This window comes from Ziziphus jujuba, chromosome 5 (genome assembly GCF_031755915.1).
Source record: "Ziziphus jujuba cultivar Dongzao chromosome 5, ASM3175591v1".
Classification (NCBI taxonomy): domain Eukaryota; kingdom Viridiplantae; phylum Streptophyta; class Magnoliopsida; order Rosales; family Rhamnaceae; genus Ziziphus; species Ziziphus jujuba.
In genome coordinates, this window is record NC_083383.1 from 27,694,528 (window position 1) to 27,720,719 (window position 26,192).

The 26,192-nt window shown below is 34.5% G+C and overlaps 1 protein-coding gene and 1 pseudogene across 1 annotated transcript; one reads left to right on the forward strand and one right to left on the reverse strand.

The window, feature by feature from the left end:
* LOC125419923 (uncharacterized) lies at positions 1-25,368 on the reverse strand (annotated as a pseudogene).
* On the forward strand, positions 17,096-19,974 carry LOC107435570 (G-type lectin S-receptor-like serine/threonine-protein kinase At5g35370). The gene has a single exon (XM_048475613.2). The coding sequence runs from the start codon at positions 18,020-18,022 to the stop codon at positions 19,742-19,744; it is 1,725 nt and encodes a 574-aa protein (XP_048331570.2). The 5' UTR covers positions 17,096-18,019; the 3' UTR covers positions 19,745-19,974.
* Positions 25,369-26,192: the final 824 nt, after the last annotated feature.

The window sequence follows — 26,192 nt, forward strand, 5'->3', positions numbered from 1 at the left end:
CTACTTATAGATGAAAGATCTAGCAAAATACATGTAGGTTATTAAGCTTATTGCACTTAGTCCAGCAATCAACCAATAAAAGTAATCAAGATGTCCTTGGTTTAGATTATTTGAAAACCAACTATGGTGGCCACTTCCACTAGTTGCTTTGTCAATGGTAGAGATAAGAAATGTGCTTAGAATACTTCCCACACCTATAACACTAATGTAGATAGCAATTCCTATGCTTCTTATTTCATTTGGGACTTGACTATAGAATAGTTCTTGTAAACCAACCAAAGTGAGAATCTCAGCTATTCCAAACAAGAGGTATTGAGGAACTAGCCACCACACACTCATCGGAACTGTCGTGTTTGGGATATCGACCAGGTCATGTTCTTTGGCGATTTCGAGCCTTTTCATTTCGACGAAAGCTGCAACTACGATAGAGAGTGTAGATGAAAGCTCCCCAATTCCTATTCTTTGTAGCATTGTGATGCCAGATGGTTTACCAGTGAAAGATCTAAGTGTTAGAACGAAAATGAGATCATAAATAAGTAATAAAATATTGCTAAAATTTATGATAGATTGGACTGAAGCATGTAACACCTCGTCCCGAAGTACACCGAAAATTTCTCAAATTTGACTAAGGTTGACTGGGTTTGACCATCGTTGACCTAGAATGGGTCAAATGTTGACTTTTTCTATCCTAATGGAATCTCACATTGACCGAGGTACCGTTAAAAAGTACACGTTGTCACGAGTTCATAGATTAGTAGCACGGCGAAAACGGAGCTACGGTTTGAAAGTTATGAGCAAAACAAGTTGAGGTCCAAACTGTCCAAGGGGTGCCGGAGTTGACTTTTTGTTCATGCAAAGTTGAGCTTTGACTCATGCATGGTTGTGAAGTACTCATCGATACGAGTTCATAGACTAGCGGCACGCTTAAATTGGACATCTGGTTAAAAAGTTATGGACATGCGAAGTTTTTCGAATAGCGTAATATTTTAATAAATTTGGCTTGAGTGAAAAGTATATGCCACGTGTCGCAATTTCAGCTAATCCCATGAGCAAACAGTGTCATCCATGGGTGGCTTTTATTTTGGCAAAACACGTGAGCTGGGGAGAGGAGAGAGAAAGAAGGGAGTAGAGAGAGAGAAAGAGAGAGCTAGAGAGAGAAACCAACCGGCCATCGCCGTTCACCCATTTCCGGCCATCGGAACAGTACATGTGCCACCCCACCTTGAAGCCCACCTGAAAACCGCCGACGCTCCCGGATCGAGGCTTTTTCCGACGGCGGCGCTGATCACTTCAACTTAGATTTCTCCCTATTCCGACCTCCGTTTGCCTCACCGTCGGTCCCGTTGAGTTACCCATCACCAGATCTACCTTCCCACCAAAAATCACGGCCAGTGGCCACCGGACGCGCTGCCGGCGGTGGCGGATTCCGGTGACCACGGCGGCTCCCGGGGAAATTGACTTTCCGGCAAGTTTCTAGTTGCACTGCCCTCTTTTCCCACTAATTCCGACCCTCTGAATCCAAATTCGGTGTCCACTTTCCTCAATTCGCGACGGATTGTGAGAATCGAAGGCTTAAAATCTGTGAGCTTTCCGGCGAGATTCCGGCCACCATGGGTTCGATCTCCGGGAGGTAAGCCTCAATCCGTGATCCTCGTTCCACAAGCTTCGATTTGGTATATTATTTGTCAATTTTGGTTAACGTTTGTGTTAAACCCCCCGGGTATAAAATATTAATTTATTTGAGATGTGTAATATTATTGTTCTAGGAGCACGTGTGCATCGTAGAATTGATCCCATGGAGGATCTTGGATTAATTGCATGCTCCAGGTGAGTGATCCACCTTCAAAATTAATTTTGGGAGTCAAATTAATTATATTGTGATATTTTAATATTTGAATGTTTTTATTTTTTGTTAATTGTTAGATAAATTGTGAATTAAATTTTGATGCCCATATTTGAATAAATTGAAATATATAATTTTTGATAAATTATGGAAATCTAGATTTTATGACAATTTGATATTTAAAGGAATTGTAAAAGTAATGTTATTTGATTTATTGCAGAATTTATTTGTGAATTTATTTTGATTAAAAAAAATGCATTTATATAAATTTATGAATTGTGGAAATTATTTTATGGTATTGAGGATTTGTGGAATTAAATTATACATGAATTTCATGTGGTTTTAATATTATTTTTGGGCATGGTTTGATTTTAAATATTTCAAGAAAAATATTGGTTTAAGTTTGGTGCTTTCAAATTGTATAATTATGCCTTGGAATATTATTTAATTGATTTTATTATTTGGGAAAAAATTAATTGTATATTATTATCGGTGGATTTATGCTGGTGTTATTTAAGAAAAATGTGGGAAGGTGAATTTGAAAAATAGTATAATTCCCACGGTGAATTTTGGAAAAAATTTGGTATTTTAAGAATAAACTTGTTTATTGTTTTAGATACACTCATACAGTACTGGTGTTCTGTACTGTATATGTGGATGAGTGCACAAGTTATAATGTCTCCCGTGAGTTGCCATCGGACCGAGGGCAAACAAGTTTGATATTGGCCATAAGCCGCCCCCCTCCATGGCCGGGATGACGGTTTAAGCAGCGGCGCTGTCAGGATGCCGAAGCGACCGTTTGCAAGTTTCTTTCTTTGACCTCCCATTACACAGTGCTTGGGACGCTGGGTATCGTGGGACATTACTGGTATATAGTATGGTGCGTCAAGTAATTATTTTTTCTGATATAAATTTTGATTCCTAAAGTTTTAAAGCAATATTTAAATTAGAATATATTTAATGTTGTTTTTATTATTTAATTAAATTTAAAGCTTTACACAAATTTTATGAAATTAATATCGTGATTTTATTACCTATTCTCATTAATGTTTAAAAGTTATTTGCCTTGATTTTATCATTTAAATCGATTGGTATTTTAAAATAAATTCTATTATATTTTTATCATTTGTTTTATATCGATGTTTAAATTGATTTAAAATGTTTCTTTGATTATTTCATTGATTTACTTAATAAATTTTATAATTTATATATTGGGTTTATTTTTGTTCTTATGCCAAATTTCTTTAATACAAGTTTAATTATGATTTTAATTATTCTATCTAATAATGTCTTATTCTATATTTCCCTTATAAATTTGGATCCTTAAATTCTTGTATTTTATTTGAAAGTTATTTGATTAATTATTCCTTGATTTTCGGGGCATAAAAGATTGGGTTTTGCGAAAATGTTTTAAAAGGGGAACTTTTCCAACCGAGTGAACCGTGAGGGTTTTGAGAGAAAATATTATTTTCAATTAATTATTATTTATTTACTTATTTATTCTCAATTAATCAAATGTACTATAATTATTGTTACTATTATATTTGTGCAGTAGATAGGGTCACTCACTGAGATGATTAGCATCTCATATTTGTAAATTTCGTTCCCCTAGGTACAAGGATTGGGAGACGTTGATCGTCCGGGGCGAGCCCAACATCTCAGTTCATTGCCGAAGTCCAAGAAGCATTTCTTCCCTTTTTCCTCTTCATCTTGTATTACTTCTTTAGCTAACATTGTATTAATTCCACATTTTTTTGTATAATGCTCTGTATACTGTATTTGACATTTAGTTATTAATTATGCACTGATTTACTGTTATTCATTTGGAGTGCTGCAAATTTGTGGAATCAAATTGTAGTAAGATGGGAGGAATAAGGTGGTATATATAGAAGTGTGTTTTCAGTGCAGGAAATTTATCGTAAATCCAATCCTTAGGGGAGGTTCTGCCGGATTTTCCATTGGAGGGTCCGGTAGGGTTTCCGTGGGATCAGGACTTGTCTAGGGTTTCGGTGAGAAATTTTGGACGGGTCCTGACAAAGCAGGTGGTATGTTAAAACCCTACCAAATTGTCCTCTCCATTATAGCTCCTTGTTTTGTAAAGAGAGTTGATTGTTGAACATACCTACAGAATATATCAAGGATGTTCCCCATATTGGTAGAAGCCTAAGTACAGCCTTTGATTCTTCAACCTCAACTATGCTAATCGGGTTTCCATCTTCTTTGTGACCAGCCGACGAAAGCAATGCCGTGTTCAAGAATCTGTCAACTTATAAAATTGAAGTTGATAAGCTTATATGTATAATTGAAGAGTTTAATTAATTTGTTATAGTTCAAATAATGTAATGCAGGTATATTGTGTAAGTACGACACAACACAAGTTGTAAATGTTTATATATAAGAATTCTCAAGTCAGTTTATTGATGGAAAAAAAACCATTAGGACTTCCCAATCCTTGGCTCTAAAATTTAAAGATATATTTAAAATTTATATGAATTCATATGATATTCACTTTTTCTTTCTAAGATTTTAATATTTTATTATAATCATATAATCAACAAATACATTTTTAAATTTTAATCTTTGGAGTAATCTAGTGAATATTATTATCAATAATAAAAGTTTATCATCATGACATCCTGATAGGAGAATAGTTATATATATATATATATATATATAAAGTTTCATACCTGAATTGCTGAGAACTTTGGTAGGAAGAGTTTCCAAGAGATTGATTTTGAGTGGCTAATATTGATGGTGCCATTTTTTGCCGATTCCTAAATGCTGCAACAAACACTCTACCAATTCTGATAAAGGGGTTTTCCTTGTATTTTATAATTGTTTTCTTATAAGTTGGAGTTCCAACCAAGAAAACAGCCAATGCAATAACCATCATAACACATGGAATACTGCCATAAGTGTTCCTATATAGATACCGAAATACCACCAATTGAAGAAAGAGCTTTTGGCTTTGCATTCCTCAGGATCCTTTTCATCAAATTGATCTCCTCCAAAAGCCTGAATACAAGGTTTGTGTCCAGATTGAGCCAATGCCACTGGATATAAGGAAAGAACAATAATATCACTTGCTGTTGACTAGAAGCATTGCACTCCTTGCTTTGGCTGTCATGGCTGATAGGTGGAAGCATAGCTGACAATGTTAGCAAACCTAGTCCCTATTTAACACAAGAACTATTAGTAATCAGCATTCAAATATTTAATATTATAATCAAGGTATAATTATTGTGTATATATCCACATCGAGCCTATGTTGTTTTTCTCCCTTTTTTTGTTTCTTGTGCTCTATGTTCTTTTGATTCATCAATCCGCGCGATTTTTCTTTCGTTTCCTCAATCTTTCTTCTTCTTCTGGTTCATTGTTTTACTATTTTTAACAAAAATGCTTACAAGTAAAAACATATTTATTTGAATATAAAAATAAGAACTTAATTTACTTGCATCAAATTCATGGAGAAACATTACTAATATCATAAATATAGAGTTCTTAATATATAAAGTTATCTTAATTAACAAAACTAATTATGATCTTAGTTTAAAAGCTTCTTCTCTACCTTGTGCTACGTTATTATCTATTCCAATTCGTATATATACAGTTATGATCTAATAGGCTACATAGTTTATTTTAGTAGACTATATAGAGATAGAATCAACAAATTATGGATGACAAAATTAATTAACATAATTTTTTTTACTTTCTAATATTAAAATTTTAATATGAAAAAGTGATTCTTTTAATGATAATCAATTAAATTTGTCACATGATATATATGCTTAATTAACATTTTCTTAAATAAAATGAAAATGTTCTCTAATAGCCACTACTTAATATTAAGCCTCATCAATAGTACGTACTATAAGGTAGATGACCTAGCCCAGTAAAATTAAAATTTTTTTACGTTTATAATTTTGCTATATTGAATTTACACTTTCAAAGCAATTTAGAAATTAAAAATACTATAAAAATATTAGAGGTTAAAGCAATTATAAAAGAAGAAATAATATAGAAAGGAAAGAGTGAAAAACCAATATGGAGAGCAAAGAAGACACAAGGATGGTCCAGTAGCGGCCAAGAAGAGAATCCCCCGCAAAAGCTCCAATTAGAGGCATCAAATTCGCTGCACCGAGCCATGCGTTCACATTCTCCACCGCCATTGCCATGGACTGCCCCATCGGCCCTGTCAGGAAGTTCACAAGGTTGCAGCCGACCCCTTTGTACGCCACCCTCTCCGCCACCTCCCCACCTGCACTTCAAATTCTCACTTCAAAGTTTTCAATCTTAGCCTTAAGATAATCTATTTTAATTGTTGACCCACTTTCACATAGCGTATATATACATATATATATATATATATATATATATATATATATATATATATATATATATATATATATATATATATATATTTTTGTAACAGTAGTGTTAATTCAACTAATTATTATATATATTCACCAAAAAAAAAAAATTTATTATTTATAAGTTATACCAGTTAGGTGTTGACTAAAAACAAAATTATACTAATTATATATATATATATATATGTAAATTAATTATGGATTTAGAAAAAGGTGTTAGAATTTTACATATTAGAAAATACGCAGGTCTCCAGCCACCTGAGTTGCAATTTTGGGACAGGCAAGTGACCTTTTCCGTCTGGGGAACACTCGGTCGTGTCGTGATTTAGCAGCGGGGTCTCGATGCTTTCGTTCGTGGTTGAGTGGCTGGAGATGACCATTGTCTAGAAGTGTGAACAGCTAGCTAGGCAGCTGGAAAATGTGAGTTAAGATGAAGAACTAAGTAGATGAAGACTAAGGAAATCAAGAACTTTCCTAATCACATACTAATATATCTCATGCGGGGTCGTGATTTGCTTGTTTTTGTTTTTTCTGTTTTCTGTTTTTTACTTCATTAAAATAATAAGAATGCCAATCAGCAAAAGTAGGATTTGGTTCTTTCTTTTTTCCTAAAATGATAAAACTGTAGTTTGTAGCTCCACAAAATTTTGACAATAACTATTAACTTTTATGAAATGATAGCTAGATCCATAAAGTTTTACAAAATTGCATAGACGATCAAATTTTTTTCTTTATACACAGAGTTCTTGTATGTATATATATTTATATATATATATATATATATATATATATTCATTCAATCGCACCATCATTACAACTAGAATCCAATTTTCATACGCTGGAAAGAGTTCTAAACTAAAACACATATTAACATCCCCAAGTAAAGGAAAAAACCATTCGACGAAATTTCATTGGGCTTGTTTGAACAGCAATTTTTTTTTTTTTTGGCTGAAATAAAAAGTTTACAACATAAAGAGTTTGGTGAAAATTAATTAATTTAAGATAAATATAAGTTTTAATTTTAACTCGGCTTAATTATTTGTTTTATTTTTATTTTTAGATAGTTTATCAAATGGGATTTGTTAATTATCTAGTTTATTTAATATGTTAGTTTATTTCAATAAAAAACTATCATGAATATCTATATAAAGAGTAGCTAGATAGAAGAACACACAACTTCAATACAATATAACTCTTTCAAAATATCTCTCATTTAGTTTTTTGATTTCTATTCAGTTTTCTAGCTTTCATTGTTCTAATTGTTTTGTTTTAAAGTCCTTTATTCATAAGGCAATAAAAAAATCCATATGTTCTTCAGGTACAATTATTTGTTGGTACATTTTTATTTTGTTTTATTTTCATTCCTTCATACTGAAATTGGCATGCCATTATCTACAAAGGCTACAATGTGTTAGTATTTTTTCCAACATGTTTTTTGGCATGCTCAATAAAATATTGACAAAATAAGAAAGGAAAAATGTTATTTTTTGATTAGAGCTTGGATTGATATTTAGCTCAATCTATTCAGATGTTTGGAGAGATGCTAACAGATTTTTGTTTTTTGTTTGTTTGTTTGTTTGTTTTTTTTTTTTTTTTTTTTGGGGAATTTTGTACTCTATTATGGAATGTTCAAGCTACGGGCAACGACAATATATCGACTGTGATGAGCGTGACCAGTGTTATGGATGTGATTGGTGTAACAGCCACTGATGTTGTTGATGCCAATGTGATTGCGAGTTTAATAGCTATGGGCGTGATGGTTGTGAGTATTATGGTTACTGGTATGATGAACATTATCAATGTGATGAACGGGAATTGCCTATTGAGAGTGAATGGCCTTTTGGCCATATGCCTAAGATTGATTCTTGAAAAATCGTTATCCAATGTGACCTTTGCATTTTAAGAAAATACGGACGTCGGCATTAGAGACTCTCCATGTATATATATATATATATATATATATATATAATATTATTTATAGTTTTGATTTTGTAGGCTACTTAGCTCATTTTGTAGTGCTAGATATTAATATGACATAAAACTAAATGGGGTAAAGAAGAAAATGCATAAGATTTTCAATTTTATTCTAAAGAAAAATCAAGTGTTATTTAAACACAATATGAGAATTTAATTAATTTCCATTAAAAAGTCACTTTTCCTTTATAGGTTTTTAGCATCAAAGGAACAAAAATAAAAATAATGCTTTAAATTAATATTGATATATGATTTGTCAATCCTACTTCTAGATATGCAATAACAAAAAGTAAGATAGGCAGCCCACTAGATCATTACTTGTTATATATATGCAAATTATATCTTATTGCCATGGAAAAAATCTTCAAATGTCCCATTTTGCTACCTGTGTACCATGCTCTACATATATATCTAGTATTGCTAAGTGCTCCTTGGTGTCCCAAGCTATACCACAAGATAGAGGGGAGGGGTGTAAGGCCCTCTCCATACTTTTAACTAGTTGCTATTACTTTTGAAATTTTATGATTGCTCTGTTAATATATTTGTATACATGAAAGAATAATCTTTGATGGTTTATATATATATATGTATATAAAATATTCTTTGTTGTGTCCATATGCGGACTTTTGGTAGAGTCAAATTAGAAGAAGGTTTTAGATGCTTTCTAATTTAAGGAAAGCGTGAGATGGTGATAAATTTTTATGTTGTCATTACAAGAAAGCATGCATGGAAATAACCTGAGTTGTCCTTACAAGAGAGAATGAATGGAACACTTCATATGGACACTTGTCATGGATTGGTTTAGTACCAAATTTTCACCATTCTTTAAGCCAAAACCAAATGAGTATATATTTCATTCTCTTCACATCTCTTCTTTTTGGCCATCATAGTTAATACTTCTTGTTACTAGAGTTTTGCAAGCCGATCCAAGCTTTGAAAAAAGTGTTCTAGAGTTTTTGCTTGCTTAAGGTAAATTGTTAAGGTTGAGAGTTTGGAGATTCTTATTTGTGGTTAAGGAAAGAGTAACAAGCTACTGAGGTCGCTGTTTTCGTCGATTTTGATTTGGAATATCAAAGTCATAATTCACTCTTTAAAGGAAGCTAAAAATTATGTTACAAAATGATTCTTCCATTAGAGATATTTCAATTAATAAACTGTCCTGGCAGCTTTTGTTTCAACGGCTGTGGTTTAAGTTGCAAAATTTATTTTGCTGAGAGGTTTGTTTCATCTGTTGGTAGACTAGACAAGCTTTCTATAACCTTTCGCATCACTCTATTTGGTTAAAATTGAAGGAGTTATCATCTTTTGAAGTTGGGACAAGAAAACTGCCCTGTTTTCTGTATAATGCAGATTCCCTGAAAGTTGCGCATCGGTGGAGTACCTTGGAGACGTCTAAATAAGTTGAATTTTTAATACATTTACCTTAACATGTTAATTTGTGATCTAGAATGTTAAAGCTTTATTTTAAGTTTGTATGAATTATGGAGAATTTTTTAAGTCGGATACCTAAAAATGATTTTAATATTGAGCAGTTTTATTACCTTGAGTTGACTAAGTGATTTTCAGGTACTTTGGATTATCTTTTGGACTTAAGTTTTTTCAGAGATTTAGTTCTATAGTCTAGATTGTCTCTAACAAGTTTTAGGTCCAAAACTTTTGTCAATCTTTGGAAATTGTCATAGTAAATTCAGTAGTTTAATAAGGTTGAGGCAAAAGAATATTGTTATGCTTGTTCTTAGTTTATTAATAGTTAAGTTTCAAATTCTTTGTTTAGTCAAGAGTTTAGTTAAGATATATGTATTGCTTTGTTTGTTATAGGACTTGGTTATAATTTAAAGATTTAGAATTTCAAAGAAGTAACAAAGTTCCATATTTTTCAAATAAAATTGCATCTTATTTGTGTTTGTGCTACGTTATTATATATTTTGATGATTATATGATTATATAATATGTATCCTAATGCTGTTTATGTTGAGATCAATGTGATTATTTTATGTTGTTTTTGTTAAAACACATTGATAATAAAGTACATGAGCATACATAGTATCGAAAGCATTCATGAAATGAAAGAGATATTAAGCATCAAAACTTCCTAGTCATTTAAAATATTGTGGGCACGTCATGACCACCAGTGCACACAACTTATTATTTTGGATCCAGTATATGAAAGTGTTAACTTCATCTAAAAAACTGGTGAGGATGAGCACATGAAAGAGTTTTCCCACAAAGGGATGGTGTTGGCCAGCCTAGAATGGAAAAATGTTGAGCAAAAAGAAGAAATAAAATGATAACATGAGAGTAGGTTCATTTGGCTAGACATGACAGTTCACTTCATGTCTATGGAGGTTTAGAAACAAAGTTTTGCTTATAAGGTCTACAAAAGATCATATGATTAGATGATTTTGGTAAACATGCCATACTTGAGCATAAAAAGAAAAAGAGTTGATGCATAGTTTTAAAGGGAGAAAACACATGAATTTAAGCATTATGCATTTCATATGCATTACATCATGTAGTTTACTTACTAAGGGAAGGCTATGACATTGCGGAAGTTGTAAAATATAGAGGGTGGAGGTTATGGGGGTCCAACCTTTTATCTCCTAAGGCCCAAGCCCATTAGGTAGCAACCCTAGAAACCCTAGAGAGAGCATTATAAATAGATGCTCATTTTTCATTCTTTTATCACATAACATACAGTATAGACAATATAGGTTTTTTAACAGAGGCTGAGAGAAGTTTTTTGTTGTATAAATTTTATAGTTATAATATATCTTTTTTTTTTCTCAATTTTCGTACCTTTTGTCTCTCTTTATTTTTCTGTATTGGTTTTGTGTGTTTTTGGTGATCAAGGATCACAAAAGAGGTGTTGGAGTTTGGTGTGGTTTTTGGGTTCACTTGGCCAAGAGTGTTGTACACAAGGTGTTGGTCTTGTGCACAACCTTTAATCTGGTTTTCAATTTGGTATTTAGGTGATTTTTATGTTTGTTTTTAGTATGGTGATATTGAGGTTTGTTAAGGTTTTAGTTTGGAAGAAAGAAAAAGAAGATGAAGAAGAAGAGAAGATGCTAGGGTTCAAAACACCACATTTGACAGCACACTAGTTGATTTTTCATTTTATTCATTTGTTGCATAATATAGATACAAAACTTGTTTCACACATGTGAAGTGTATGAGACCAAATGGAAGTCTTTAAAATTCAAAAATTGCACATTTCCCATCCAAAAATCTGATACAAAACGTTCAAATACCAGCTCACATGTGAGTGCACAAATATGGTAAAGGTTGGTGGGATTTTGAACTTCAAAAGACTGTCTCTTCCAAATCGGATAATGCTACTTTGACCTGATGGAAGGCTGGAATATCTTCATCTAAATTGCCTAAATTTTGACATGTGGTATGTTGAAATATTAAGTATGAAATCTGCAGAATACCATATCCAAAGAATTAGGTAAGGCCTCCAATTCATCTCAAACCCATGGGCCATAACTGTTTGAAATCTCAACAGTTATGCCAACTTGCAACTTTCATATCTTGGGCTTCCCAAGTCCTTTTTGAATCATTCTTTTTGATGTATTTTCTTTTACATGTCTATTACAACATATCAAAAAACAATAACTTGGTTCTAAAAACCCAGAATATGCTAGCCCCAACAATGGACCTATGTTGCTGGAAACACAATTTCCAGTACATAACCATTTTACAAAACAAAATCAATACCCAACAAAGAGACAATTCCTAAGCTAAATACAAAAAAACTTAGGCATTCAAAAGACATTGAAAAGAACATAAAACATAGACATAAATATTGATTTAAGATATTCAACATAATATTTCTTGTAAAAACAGAAAGATGGTGCAAACCTTGGTGGACTTTGCCTTGCACAAGGCGAAAATATTACCACCTTTTCAACCTCTTCCTTGGTAATCTTGCGAAAGACATTAAGGAGAGTCCTCAATGCCTCAAATCCGGTCTTTTCAAGTGGCTTTGTGAACACATCCGTAAGGTTCTCCTCCTAATTCACATATTCCAAACAAACAAACTTCTCCAAAATCTTCAAATTCCCTCAAGGAATGATATTTCATTAGAATATGTTTTATTCTTCCATGTTGTATGGGGTTCTTGGGTATTGAAATTGTTGAAATGTTGTCACATTTGATGATGGTTGGACTTTCTTGAGTATGACCAAGATCTCCCATAAACTTCTTTAGCCATATACATTGGTTTGCACAAGTTGAGCAAGCAATGTATTTGGCTTCCCCGGTACTTTAAGCCGTTATGCTTTGCTTCTTTGCATTCCATGAGAAATGACCACTCCCAAGTGAAAAAAAGTAGTCTAAAGTACTTTTCATATCATCAATGCAGCCCACCTAATCACTATATGAATAACCAACAAGCTTTAACTCATCCTTTACTTTATACTAAACTTCATAATCACTAGTGCCCTTATTATACCTAAGAACTCTTTTGGCACCTCTAAGGTGAGTTTGGGTGGGTGCTTGCATGTATCTTGAAAGCACACATGGCATACATAATATCAGGTTTAGATGAGCACACATAAAGCAAATTATCAATCAAGGATCAATAAAGAGTAGGATTTCCTTTCAATGTGCCATCCTCCTTTTGGTACTTCTCTCTTTGGATCATTGAAGTTCTCATTGAATTGCATTCTTCAATATTAAACTTCTTTAAGAGATCCTTGATGTACTTTTTTTATGATATAAATATTCCTCTTTGGCATTATATTACTTCCACACCAAGGAAGTAATTCATGAGACCCAAGTTAAACATCTCAAACTCCTTAAGTTCATGCCTTAGCTTATCCACATTCTTTGGATCCTCACCGGTGACCCATAAATCATCCACATACAAAGAGACCACCACCATACTTCCTTTAATCCTCATATACAAGGTGGGTTCATTTTGGCTGCTCCTAAAGTCATGCCAAGCAAGTAGCCATCAATCCTTAAGCACTTTTAGGTGGACCTACTTTGATTTTCAACCATTTTCTTAAATTCCATAAACTTTTCAAGAACTTGTGATTTGTGTGTGAGAAAATAAACCCAACACATTTTAGAATAGTCATTAATGAAGGTAAGAAAGTATCTACAACCACTCAAGGAAGACACACTCATGGGACCACATACATTTGAATGAACAAATTCTAACTTCTCCTTGGCTCTCCATGCAACGGTTTTAGGAAATGGTAATATAGTGGACTTTCCAAGTTAACAATCTTCACACACATTTTTAACATTATCAATCAAAGTCATTTCATTCACCAAAGCATTAGGATTCTTCATTGCACCATAACTAGAGTGACCAAGCCTTTTATGCCAAAATTGAGAAATGGACTCAATTTTGCTTCTCAAAGCTTGTTCATTATCTAGTAAATTTACCCTATAGCTTTTATCTTTCAAGGAAAATTTAAACACCTAATTTCCAAAAGCATCCGATATCAAACAACCATTACAATCAAAGTTCAAAATATATCCCTTTTCAACCAATTATGCAACACTCAACAAGTTTTCACACAATGAAGGCACATATAGAACATTTTGGATAAGTTTTGTACCTTTATTAGTATCCAATGAGATGTCTCCTTTTCCTTTTACATCCATGAAGTTTCCATTCTCAATCTTCATCCTTGTCTTGTAGGATTGGTCAAGCCCCACAAAGTTGGTTTCTTCAAAAATCATGTGGTATGAACAACCACTATCTACCAACCAACCAAAACCACTACTTGGAGTTTTAAGGCATGTAGCCAAAAATAAAGTCTTGGCCTCTTCATTTACCACATTTACTTGTTACCTTCCCTGCTTGCATATTTTACCAACTTGTGCTCTTTATCCACATTTGTCACAAGTTGCATCCTATCTCCAAAAGCACTTGTTTAGTGCATGTCCATGCTTCTTGCAAAGGGGGTAAGATGGATAACCTCCATGGTTTTGTCGTTGTCCTCTTTGTTGTTGCCTTGCATTGTTGTTGTTGTTGAAATTGTTGAAACCTCCATAACCGGTTCCACCTTTGTTCTTGTTGTTGTTCTTTTTTGCTTTGACTAGACATAAAAGCATTTTCCAAAGACTCCTCATTTCTTATGGCTTTTCTTTGTTTGGTTGTTTGGAGGGCATTGATGAGCTCACTCAAAGTAATCTCACTAAGATTCTTTGATTCCTTAAGGGAAGAAATCTTAGCTTCAAACTTTTCAAGTAAGATTACCAATACATTCTTTACAACCCTTTTGGTTGGTCAATGGCTTTTCAAGGACTCTAATTTGGTTTATAACCTTTAGTAGTCTATCAGTGAAGTCCTTAACCAACTAATTTTTTTTCATTCTAATAGTTTCAAACTCTCTTCTTAAGTTTAAAACTTGCATTTTTCTAGTCCTAGCATTTCCTTAAAATTCTTCTTGCAACTTTAACCAAACTTCTCTAGCACTTATACAAGACATGATTCTAGTGAAGATGGAGTCACTCACTGAAGAATGAAGGATTGTCAAGGCCTTGAATCCTTTGGCTATCTCGGTCTCATGTACAAGTTTTTATGCTTGTGTGACATTTGCTTTCAACTCCTCAACTTCATAAACTTTTTCCATCACATCCCAAAGTCCAAAGGCTTGTAGGTAGGCTTTCATCTTTATGCTCCAAATGGAGTAGTTTTGGCCTTCAAATTTTGGTGGAGTGGGTGGTGCAAAACTTTGAGAAGCCATGACACAAAACTGGATTTTGAAGAAAGTAACTTTTGGGTTGGATTTTTCGTGAGTTTTCAAGCTAGATTTTGTACCATTTCAAACCAAAAATGAAGGGAATGAAATGGGGGGTTCTCTCACAAGAAAACAAGTTAGAAAGAAAGCTCACAAAGTCTCTCAATGGTTCAAACAAAGCTTTGATACCATGTTGGAGTTTGGTGTGGTTTTTAGGTTCACTTGAACAAGAATGTTGTACACAAGCTGTTAGTCTTGTGTACAACTTTTAATTCGGTTTTCGATTTGGTATTTAGGTGATTTTTGTGTTTATTTTTGGTATGGTGATATTGAGGTTTGTTCGGGTTTTAGTTTGGAAGAAAGAAGAAGAATATGAAGAAGAAGAGAAGATGCTAGGGTTCAAAACACCACATTTGACAGCACACTAGTTGAATTTTCATTTCATTCATTTGTTGCATAATATAGATACAAAACTTGTCTCACACATGTGAAGTATGTGTGAGACCAAATGGAAGTCTTTAAAATTCAAAAATTACACATTTCCCATCCAAAAAATCTGATACAAAACATTCAAATACCAGCTCACATGTGAGTGCACAAATATGGCAAAGGTTGGTGGGATTTTGAACTTCAAAAGACTATCTCTTCCAAATCGGATAATGCTACTTTGACCTGATGGAAGGTTAGGATATCTTTATCCAAATTTCTTGAATTTTGACATGTGGGATGTTGAAATGTTAAAGATGGAATTTGGAAATACCAGGTGCAAAAGAATTGGGTAAGACCTTCAATTCATCTCAAACCCATGGGCCATAACTGTCGAAAATCTCAATAGTTATGCCAACTTGCAACTTCCATATCTTAGGCTTTCCAAGTCCTTTTTGAGTCATTCTTTTTTATATATTTTCTTTTACATGTCTATTACAACATATCCAAAAACCATAATTTGGTTCTAAAAACTTTGAATATGCCAGCCCTAAAAATGGATCTATGTTGCTTGAAACACAATTTCCAGCACATAATCATTTTACAAAACAAAAGTAATACCCAACAAAGAAACAATTCCTAAGCTAAATACAACAAAACTTAGGCATTGAAAAGATATTAAAAGGAACATAAAACATAGATATAAATATTGATTTAAGACATTTAACATAATATTTCTTGTAAACAAAGAAAGATGGTGCAAATATTGGTTGACTTTGGCTTGCACAAGGTGGCCATATTACCACCTTTTCAATAGGAGGTTTGTCAGGTATGAGAGTGATGCATATTGCGTGGTTCATGCCTTCCTTAAGCTAGCAAAGATGCTTTTCATTTGTCAGCTGAATCTCTTCTAAACAAAGTGACTAGCTTTGTGATGTAGGAAGTCAAAATGGAATCACCAAGGAGCAATTCTCAGGTCTTCAATCTGTCCAGAATTTACTCTGGTCCAATTCCTTGTTCTTTCGAACAACAACAGAGAAAAAAAAATCAAGCTTAATATATCAAAAATAATGGTCTCTGCCCTATTACATTCAGAAAACTAATTCTTATATCCCTCGTTGTCACCACGCAGGGTGAGTAAAATAAAAGAAGCAAAGCCACATCAGCAAGAAAATTAAAAAAGAAAACAAAACGCAGCGTTTCTCAATTGTCTATTTATATTAAAAAAGACAGAGTTATGCAGCATGTATATCTGGTTTTCTCAGCTGCATCACTTTGTGCCTTTTTGATTGTGTAAATATTGTTTGGGTTCCGGAAACTTGTAACAGATTTGTTCATATGTCTTGTAATTAGGCTTTGAGAAATTCCTTTGACGGTTTTTTAAAACCCCGAAGCAGCTATATAAAGATTTTGTAATCATCATGGATCAGGAGAGAGGCTCTTTTGCTAGCTTCTGACCTTGTGGCAAGCCCCTGTTAACTTGCCTCACTTTTCGGTTTATAAACCCTTATTGTCCATCAAAAACATAAAAAAAAAAAAAATAATAATAATAAAAAAAAAAAAAAAAAAAGAAGACGAAGAAGAAGAAGTTGAGGAGTCCTTTAATTCCAATTTGATATTGCCGTGTCGTATATTCTAAGGGCATTGTCCAAGTGGAACACGTCCTGTCTAGTTTGACATTTTTTAAAAAATAATAATAAAAAGTAGATGAGTCCTTTCTAGTTTGATGCTGCCGTGTCTTATACGTTGAAGGCATAGTCTTAAGTCCAAGTGCTTTTTATATTGCCGGGTCCTTTTACTACAGTTTTATTTATTTATTTTTTTTGAAGTTTGAAAAACAAACTATCAGTCTTAAGTTTAGCATAAACAAATCCATTGGCCAACATAATAAAAAAATCCATTCACAACTTCAAAGCCTATGAAAACCATCCATTTCCATTAATGGAATCTTTGTATTTCTTTTTCTCCTTTGCTACTATCACTTCTTGCTTCGCATTTCTTCCATCTCTCACCGTCTCAGATCTCATTTCCAACCATTCTGTTCTTCCAAACTTCACAGCAACCTACCTTCAACTCCTCGAAAACAATGGCAGTTTCTTGAACTCTATCAATGGCACTTTCACGGCCTCTACACAGAGTGCATCACAGAGGTCTTCAAGCTTCTACTCCTCCATCTTCATCATCCATCAGCCCACTCACACTGACATCTGGACGGCCAATGGCAACAAATCCATTTCAAACACTGCTAAACTATCACTCACCATCCATGGCCTCTCCATTACCGATGGCTCTAACAATGTTATCTGGTCCACACCAGCTTTTAGCTCTCCCGTTGGAGCACTCCGGCTCTTAGAGACAGGGAACCTTGTGTTGGTTGATAACATGAACGTGTCTCTATGGGAGAGTTTCAATTATCCCTCAGACACCATCGTCATGGGACAGAGCTTTCCTGTAGGAAAATCTTTGTTCAGTTTTGCAGGAGACACCAACTTGTCGGCCGGTGATTATCGGCTTACACTTGCCGGAGATGATTTGTTGTTGCAGTGGATGGGACAGACATATTGGAAACTCTTCATGGATATAAATGCCTACAGGAATTCAAACAAGCCAGTTTCGTATATGGTGGTGAACAACACTGGTTTGAATCTATACGGGGATGATGGAACGGTAGTTATTCAAGTTAACTTGGAGGCATTAGTTTTAGGATGGCCAAGTTGGGATCAGAAGGGAGGTTTACGATCATGAGCTCAACGGCAGATAAGTGGGTTGAAGAATTTATTGCTCCTGAATACAGTCGAGTTCCAGCAATTTGCGGAAAAATGGGAGTTTATGACACAGGCAAAATGTCTTGTACGTGCCCATCTGGTTTTCATAGAGGACCAGGTGAAAACGGTGGTTGTGTGCCAAAAGATAATACATTATCTTTGCCTACAGCATGTAATTCAGGTGCCAATAATGGCTCGGGATTGAATTTGATGTCAATTTCTTATTTGAAACTTGAGGATGGGATGGACTATTTTGCTAATAATTTTATGGCGCCTGAGGAGCTTGGTGTAAACCTATCAACATGTCAAGATCTATGCTCCAAAAATTGTTCATGCTTGGGCTTTTTCTATAGAAATCACTCTGGCAATTGTTATATGCTTCGGAATGATCTCGGTTCCATATACACTGGTACAAAAAATCGCATTGGCTACATAAAGACTTCATTAGCAGCTTCTTCCACCACAGTTAGCAAAAAGGAAGAAAAATTCCCAGTAGCAGGAATGGTGTTAATACCTATATTTGGCTTCTTCATGTTAATCACCATTATGGTCCTAGCAATTCTCTGGCTAAGAAAAACAAGGTATTCAAAAGTTGTAGCGGCTACGAATCTGGGCAGTTGGAATTCATCTTCATCAGCACCAGAGCTTACAGTGACCACTCTTCCAGGTTTGCCAATAAGATTTGATTTTGATGAGCTTGTTTCTGCTACTGAAAATTTCAAGAACAGTATTGGAAGTGGCGGCTTTGGCACTGTTTATAGAGGTACTCTGCCAGACCAAACTGCTGTCGCAGTGAAAAAGATAACAAATCTAGGAGCCACTGCCAAGAAGGAATTCTACACCGAGACTGCAATCATCGGAAGCATTCGCCATGCCAATCTAGTTAGATTGAAAGGATTTTGTATCCATGGAAATCTGCGCCTTCTAGTATTTGAGTTCATGAATAAAGGATCCTTGGAAAAGATTCTTTTCGGAACAGGGTTGGTTCTAGAATGGAAAGAGAGATTGAAAATAGTGCTAGGAATAGCAAAGGGACTTGCTTATTTACATAGTGGATGTCAACACAAGATCATCCACTGTGACATCAAGCCAGAGAACATTCTACTGCACGGAGAAGGTTCAGCGAAAATCTCCGATTTTGGGATGTCAAAGCTGCTAGATCACCATGGAAACTCCAAGCTATTAACGATTATGAGAGGGACAAGAGGCTATATGGCACCTGAATGGCTCACTAGCTCTGGCATCACTGACAAATCAGATGTTTATAGCTTTGGGATGGTTTTACTGGAAATTGTGAGTGGAAGAAGGAATTGCTCATTGTTGATACAAAGCACTGAATCCGGATCAAATGGCCCATCCTTCTCTTCTTCGAGTCTTGAATCAGGATCCGTTTATTTCCCTGCAGTTGCACTGGAATTGCATAAGCAAGGAATGTATTTGAAGCTAGCAGACCCAAGACTAGAGGGGCGAGTGGATAGTGAAGAGGTTGAGAAGATGGTGCGGGTGGCTCTGTGTTGTGTACAGATAGTGCCAGAGCTTAGGCCAACTATGGCTGAAGTGGTTGCCATGTTGGAAGATCGATTGTCTTTAAGTGAGCCTAGGATCGAGGCCTTGAATTTCTTGCAGTCATTTGGAGGGAGACTCACCAAACATGCACAAAACTAACAAGGATACGATGAAGGAAATAATAGATTTTACGACAGGCCTTTAATGTAATCTGCACCAGAATCTATATATATGTCCTACCATTATTAGTTTTTTAAATAATTATTAGGTTCTTGGATATGATGGTCCGAGGTTGAGAAAGAGCATTTAATAAAGCATCAATCTACTAGTGAACTTTGCATTAAATGATGTTCATCTCACTGGAAAATTACAAGCTTATGGTGTTCTTATAGCAGTGCCATAATACCTTCCTCCTGATGAAATTCATCTCCTCTCTAACAAATTTTTTATTCTTTATTTTATATGGATTCTGATGAAAGTTAGTGGTCGAAGTGTTCAAAGATTTTTTTTTTTTTTGGTATTTTTTATTTTATTTTTAAAAACAAAGTGATCAAAGATTGAAAAAGTCAATGGGACTCCTCCCTTGCCAAAAGTGAACTAACAAATCAATATCTATCATTGTCCTCGATGGCTCTCTAAAATTCAAGTCTGGTTGGCCTCGATGACTCTCTAGAATTGAAGACTGGTCGGAGTTAAAGAAACTTCCTTGATTAAAGTCGACCTTTATGGCATCTATATATGACTGAGACTAAGATTTTGCTTGATTCTTTGTGCACAGAAAATAAAACTGCAGGAAAAAGTCGTCTGTGAAACAGGATTATGGACTTTTAGGGTCGAAATTCTTTTCCACAGCAAACCTCTAGGTAGAATTCGGAAAGCTTTATAGGCATGTGCATTGGGACCTTTTCTTTATGATAAAAAGCATTGGGACATTTCATAAGCCAAAATTTTTCAAGTTTTTGAGATATAAAGTAACTAACTATCTATCAAACAATTGCTATATGCTACAATACTGGGGAGTTCAGGTCCAGCACTGTTTTTGAGCAATATCAATATTGCATCATCCATTCTATTTTCTTTACAAACATAATAAATTTTCAATTTCACAATATATATATATATATATATATATATGTTATACATATATATATATATGTGATGAATTTAATAGAATTGGGCTTACATGGTAAGTCACAGATCAGTATAGCATATGCAATGTAAAAATATAAGGTTCTGGCTCTCTGTCAGCTTCCCGGAGAGTTTTAAATGCTGTGCTTCAGGATTACATCTTTGAAAAACATAGCTGCGAGAACATTATAAACAGCGATACCAAGAATTATTTGATTGAGAGAATCAGTTTAAAAACCCACAAGCCTCCAGATTTAGTTTGCAGAAACCATCATTAGTATGCAAATGGTACACCGTACAGCATCTGGAGGGAGAGAAACCCCTTTTTAATATATTAAAGGCCTGTGCAGTGTGCACCCTTCAATATCCATAGTTCAGTTATCCCCTCTAAAAAGTACTGTCTAGGTTACCACATCTGCTCTTACATTGTTCATCCCTATATATCAGCATGTTGAAAATATGTACCTTAGGTTATATTCCCCTATTAATGGCCTGAAAGAACATCAGTACCTATCAGTTTCTTTTCTGCAAAGACCATTTATTAGCACAAGGTAAATTTTGACATCCGGTCCATTACCAATCTTTATCATAAAGTTTAGAGAGGCAAAACCCATCTTTTCAATTTTCTGCTTTGGAGAATCCATTAATCAAACTACTATAAGTTCAGACGGCATTGAAAAAACCTTTCATGGGAATGCTGTAATTAACAATGCTAAACTAATATTTTTAGTTATACTCTAATACCGGATAGCATTTCTGAAACACCCAAGGGAATTCAACAATTGATATATTAAACAATTTATTTAACCTCATGTTTTCCAGACCAATTCCCATATGCACAATTTATAACATACTAGTTTCTATAGAGGCAGTGAACAGCATATATATTACATTCCCCCACTGGATAGTTTCTATGGAGGCAGTGAACAGCATATATGTTACATTCTCCCACTGGCCACTTTTACCAGCAGGATATTGTTTTAGTTTTTACTAGGTTACATGTGACAAAAAATGAGCATCTATATCACGTATCCCTTATTATAAATGTAAGACTTTGCAAAATACAAATAGATAAGCAATTCTAACACACTGAGTCCCGCAAGCAACCAATAGAAGTAATCAAGATGTGCACGGTTCAGATTGTTGGAAAACCAGCTATCTCGGCCAGCTCTGCCAGTTGCTTCCTCAATGATAGATACAAGAAAGCTGCTTAGGAAGCTCCCCACACCAAAGATACTGAGGTAGAGAGCAAGACCTATGCTCCTCAATTCCCTTGGGACCTGATCATAAAAAAATTCTTGCAGACCAACCATAGTGAAGACATCAGCTATTCCAAACAAGAGATACTGAGGAACCAACCACCACACAGACATTGGAATTGTAAAACTTGGCCTATCAACCAGATCGTATTCTTGAGCAGTTTTAAGCCTCTTCATCTCAACAAGAGCTGCAATTACCATGGAAAGAAGAGAGAAAAACATTCCAGTTCCTATCCTCTGCAGCATTGTGATGCCAGAGGCTTTCCCGGTGAAGGCTCTTGCTATTGGAACAAAAATACGGTCATATATGGGAAGAAAGAGAACAATACCAAGGGTAGTAAATGATTGAAGTGTAGCAGCTGAAACATTAAAATCAGCAAATATTTTTCTGTCCATGGTGGCACCTTGCTTCGTAAAGAATGTTGAGATTTGTGCAAATACAATAGCATATACTAAGCATGTAGCCCATATTGGAACAAGCCTAAGTACAGCTTTTGCTTCTTCAACTTCAGTAACACTACACACTTTCCCATCTCCCTTCACACCATCTGGTGCAAGCAATGCTTTGTTGAGGAACCTGCCATATTAAAAGGATTATCATTATGTGATAAGATCTAAGTCAGATTAGAAAACTGTTAATAAAAATGCAATATGATAATACTTATTGTATGAATTTCATTATTTGGATATATATACATATATTATTATTTTTTTTAATAACAAAATGCACAAAAAAGATTACTACTACACTACTATTAGTCAACTCTCATCTAGTTCTTTTATTGTCTCACAATTAAAACAGATATCATAACAACCGTCCAAAATTTCTCCTCTCCTCTCGTTCCATATTTCTATATTTGAAATCCAAGAAAACTGAAACACCAAGGGTTGCAACTTGTCTGTATGAAACATTACCATAAATATTTTGTAGAGGGTGCGCACTTTAACACCAAACTGTCCTAACTATATCCATATTAAAACACTTGTAAAGTTCTAATTATCCTTGTTAATCATTTGGCACACACCTAAAAGGCAAGTATAAAGGGTCTAAGAAAATTTCTCCTTGAACAAGCAAGTTAAAGCTTCCAAGGATCAATCCTCTCGATCCCTGGGTAGCCCTAGTGACCTTAGGATTTTTATTTAAGTCACTATCATTTTAATAAATCATTTAAACAACTTCTAGTGTAAAAGATGATAACAAGCCATGAGAGTAATAAGACACGTTATATAAGTTGTATACAAACAGCATGATACTAAGTAAACTAGTTACTCGGGTCTTGCTATATAATGGACAGGAGTATACAGCACAAATCACAACATGAATAATAAAGTAATCTGATTTCCATTGACCTACATACCAATATATTTATACTCTTACTGCATTTTGAGACAACCTAGATACACCCATATTGCCAATCCTAATTCAATTAAACTTTGATACTAAAGAATTTAGGTACATGAATGATGGCATGAACATATAACAGAAATTTAAGGTATCGCATAAGAACTAAGTAAATATCTTGTGAACTTAAAATTTCAAAAACCCCAAAACATCTCTTCTTCCAAAGCTTTATTTTTTCAAAATACGTACATATATCTATATATCTATATATATATATACATATATGAGCCTTGGTGTAACACAAATTCACAATTTCAATGAATCTTGTCACTACCGTATCCCACTTGTCTTTTTCCACTTAAAACTAACCAAAAGTTTCAGTTCTCTTACATGAATTGTTCAGAACTTTTGTTAGGTAGAATTCCACGAGATTCTTCTTGAGTGGCTATTGCAGATGGGCTTGTTCGCCAGTTCCTATATGCTGCTGCAAACACTCTGTAAATTCTTACAAAGGGGCTTTCCTCCTTTCCTTTGATGCTATACCGATAAGTTCTCGTCCCAAGCAAGAAAACAATCAGTGCAACAACCATTGCAATACAAGGTATTCCAAATCCCAAACCCCAGCTGAGGTTGTCTTGTATATAATTTAGAATCCAAAGAGTAAGCAAGACGCCTCCACACATGCTAAAATACCACCAGTTGAAGAACGAACTTTTGGCATTACACTCCTCTGCATTTTGCCCATCAAATTGGTCAGCTCCGAAAGCCTGAACACAAGGCTTGTGCCCACCTTGACCCACTGCAACTAGATACAGAGAGAAGAAGAACAACACAACTTGAATCTGAGGAGCAGAACACAACTTGACTGCATTGATCTCTTGGCAGTCAGAAGCATTGAGCGAAGGAAGCATAGCCGACAAAGTCAACAAGCCAAGCCCCTGTTAATTATTCCAACTCAAGTCATGATGATTACAAATCTACCATCCAAACACAGCTAGGTTGGGAAACCCAAGCTGAAAATTTAAAGGTTTCGAGTCAATAAAATCGAATCCACTGCGCTTCCTTTCTTTTATTAAATTCAACTCAAAAATGTTAATTTCAACAATTTAACTTAAAACAAACTATAATTTATTTGTTTATTTATTTATTTTATTTTTTTATTTTTGAATATCAAATTTACACAAACGGCTAAAATGCATCTATACTACAATTTTCTAACTTTCTTTCTCCATTTAAGCAAAGAAGTTCCCCAATTAACAAGATGAATGCACCTAATTCCTCTACTTATCATATTTTCTAAACCCCACCCACTTCGAGTCAATTGACAACCAACCCAAGTATCCAACTCACCGTCACTCAAAGCTCGACTATCGAAATCCTCATTGAAGCAGATTTCCAACGATTTCCAATCAAATGCTGAAATCAAAAGGGAAGGTTAAAGAACACAAACCAAAATGTAGAGCAGAGAAGCAACAATAATGGTGCGGTAGCGCCCGAGAAAAGTGTCAGCCACAAAAGCACCCAACAGAGGCAGCAACGACGCCGTTCCGGACCAGGTGTTGACGCTTTCAGCCGCCGTCGCAGTTGACTGTCCCAGAGGTCCGGTCAGAAACATTATGAGGTTGGAGCTGATCCCGTAGTATGCGAACCTCTCTGCAACCTCTACACCTGATCAAAACCCAAAAACCATCTTCGTCATTCATTCACCTCTTTTTATAGGGATCGATTATGGTGGATTCAGTGGCGGTGTTTGTTTTACCTATGATAAAAGAAGCCGATCTCCATCCGCCGGAGCTCGATCTCAGCACCGGCAGGCCTTTGTAGTCAACGGCACCCTCCACGACGTCGTCTTCCAGAAGTGGGGTCTCGGCGCCAGCGACATCATAGTGGTCGGAGGTGGCCATTTTTGTCAGAGCTACCGAGCAGTCACCGACGCCAGCAGTTCAAAAGTATGGACCGTGTTGGACTTGGCAATTACTTTTTCAGTTTGGTTTTCAAAACTCGGCATACTATCAATTATTGTTGGTTGATTATTTGACATTTAATAATTATTAAATGCAATTCGTGGACCTCGTGGCATGATTTTGTTTTTTTTTTTTTTTCTTTTTTGGTAAGACGTGGCATGGTTTTGTTAAATTATATAATATTTGTATAGATGACATGGTTTTTCTTTTTTGTTATATAATTTGTTAAATTAAAAAATAAATTTATAAAAATAATAAATTTCTCAATTGAACTTGCATAATAATCGAGGAGGCAATTTACTATTTTGCTTCTCAATGACCATGATTATTCATAATATACATATGAATTCATTTACATGACTCTATATTTACATTCTTCAAGAATTTGTAGTTTATAGCTTTCGAAAAAAAAAAAAAAAGTGGTTTATATGAAAAGTTACAAAGCTAACATTTACAAATTTTGGATATACACTTTTTGGTGTTGTATCACATTTTTTTTTTTTTAAAGGTAAAATGCACTATGGTATACCCTATATATGAAAAATTATCTATCTCTAAAGACTATAAGCATAAAATTAGGTGGTTGAACCACATGTTCCTTTCTTATAAAATTGAGTGAACAAAACAATGTGGAATCCACATATAGAATCTACATAATATGATAATTTTTGTGTGAGAAAATTAGGTGATCCATGAAATTTGTTGTATGATTTAAAAAAATGGTTATAGGATGGTTAAGTTGATGCCATCTAGGACTAGGATATTTTTAGTAGCAAGAGGAAAGACTAAAGGAAAGAAAGGGATGGACTATGCACGGAGAGGAAGGTGGAGAATGATGAAGAAAAAAAAAAAAAAAATTCAATTAATCAACAATTTTGTATACATTTAATTTTTTTTTATCCTATTTATTTTTA

Excerpts from the sequence above, each read along its gene's own strand:
- LOC107435570 (XM_048475613.2), top strand. The coding sequence starts at position 18,020 with ATGGCCAAGTTGGGATCAGAAGGGAGGTTTACGATCATGAGCTCAACG.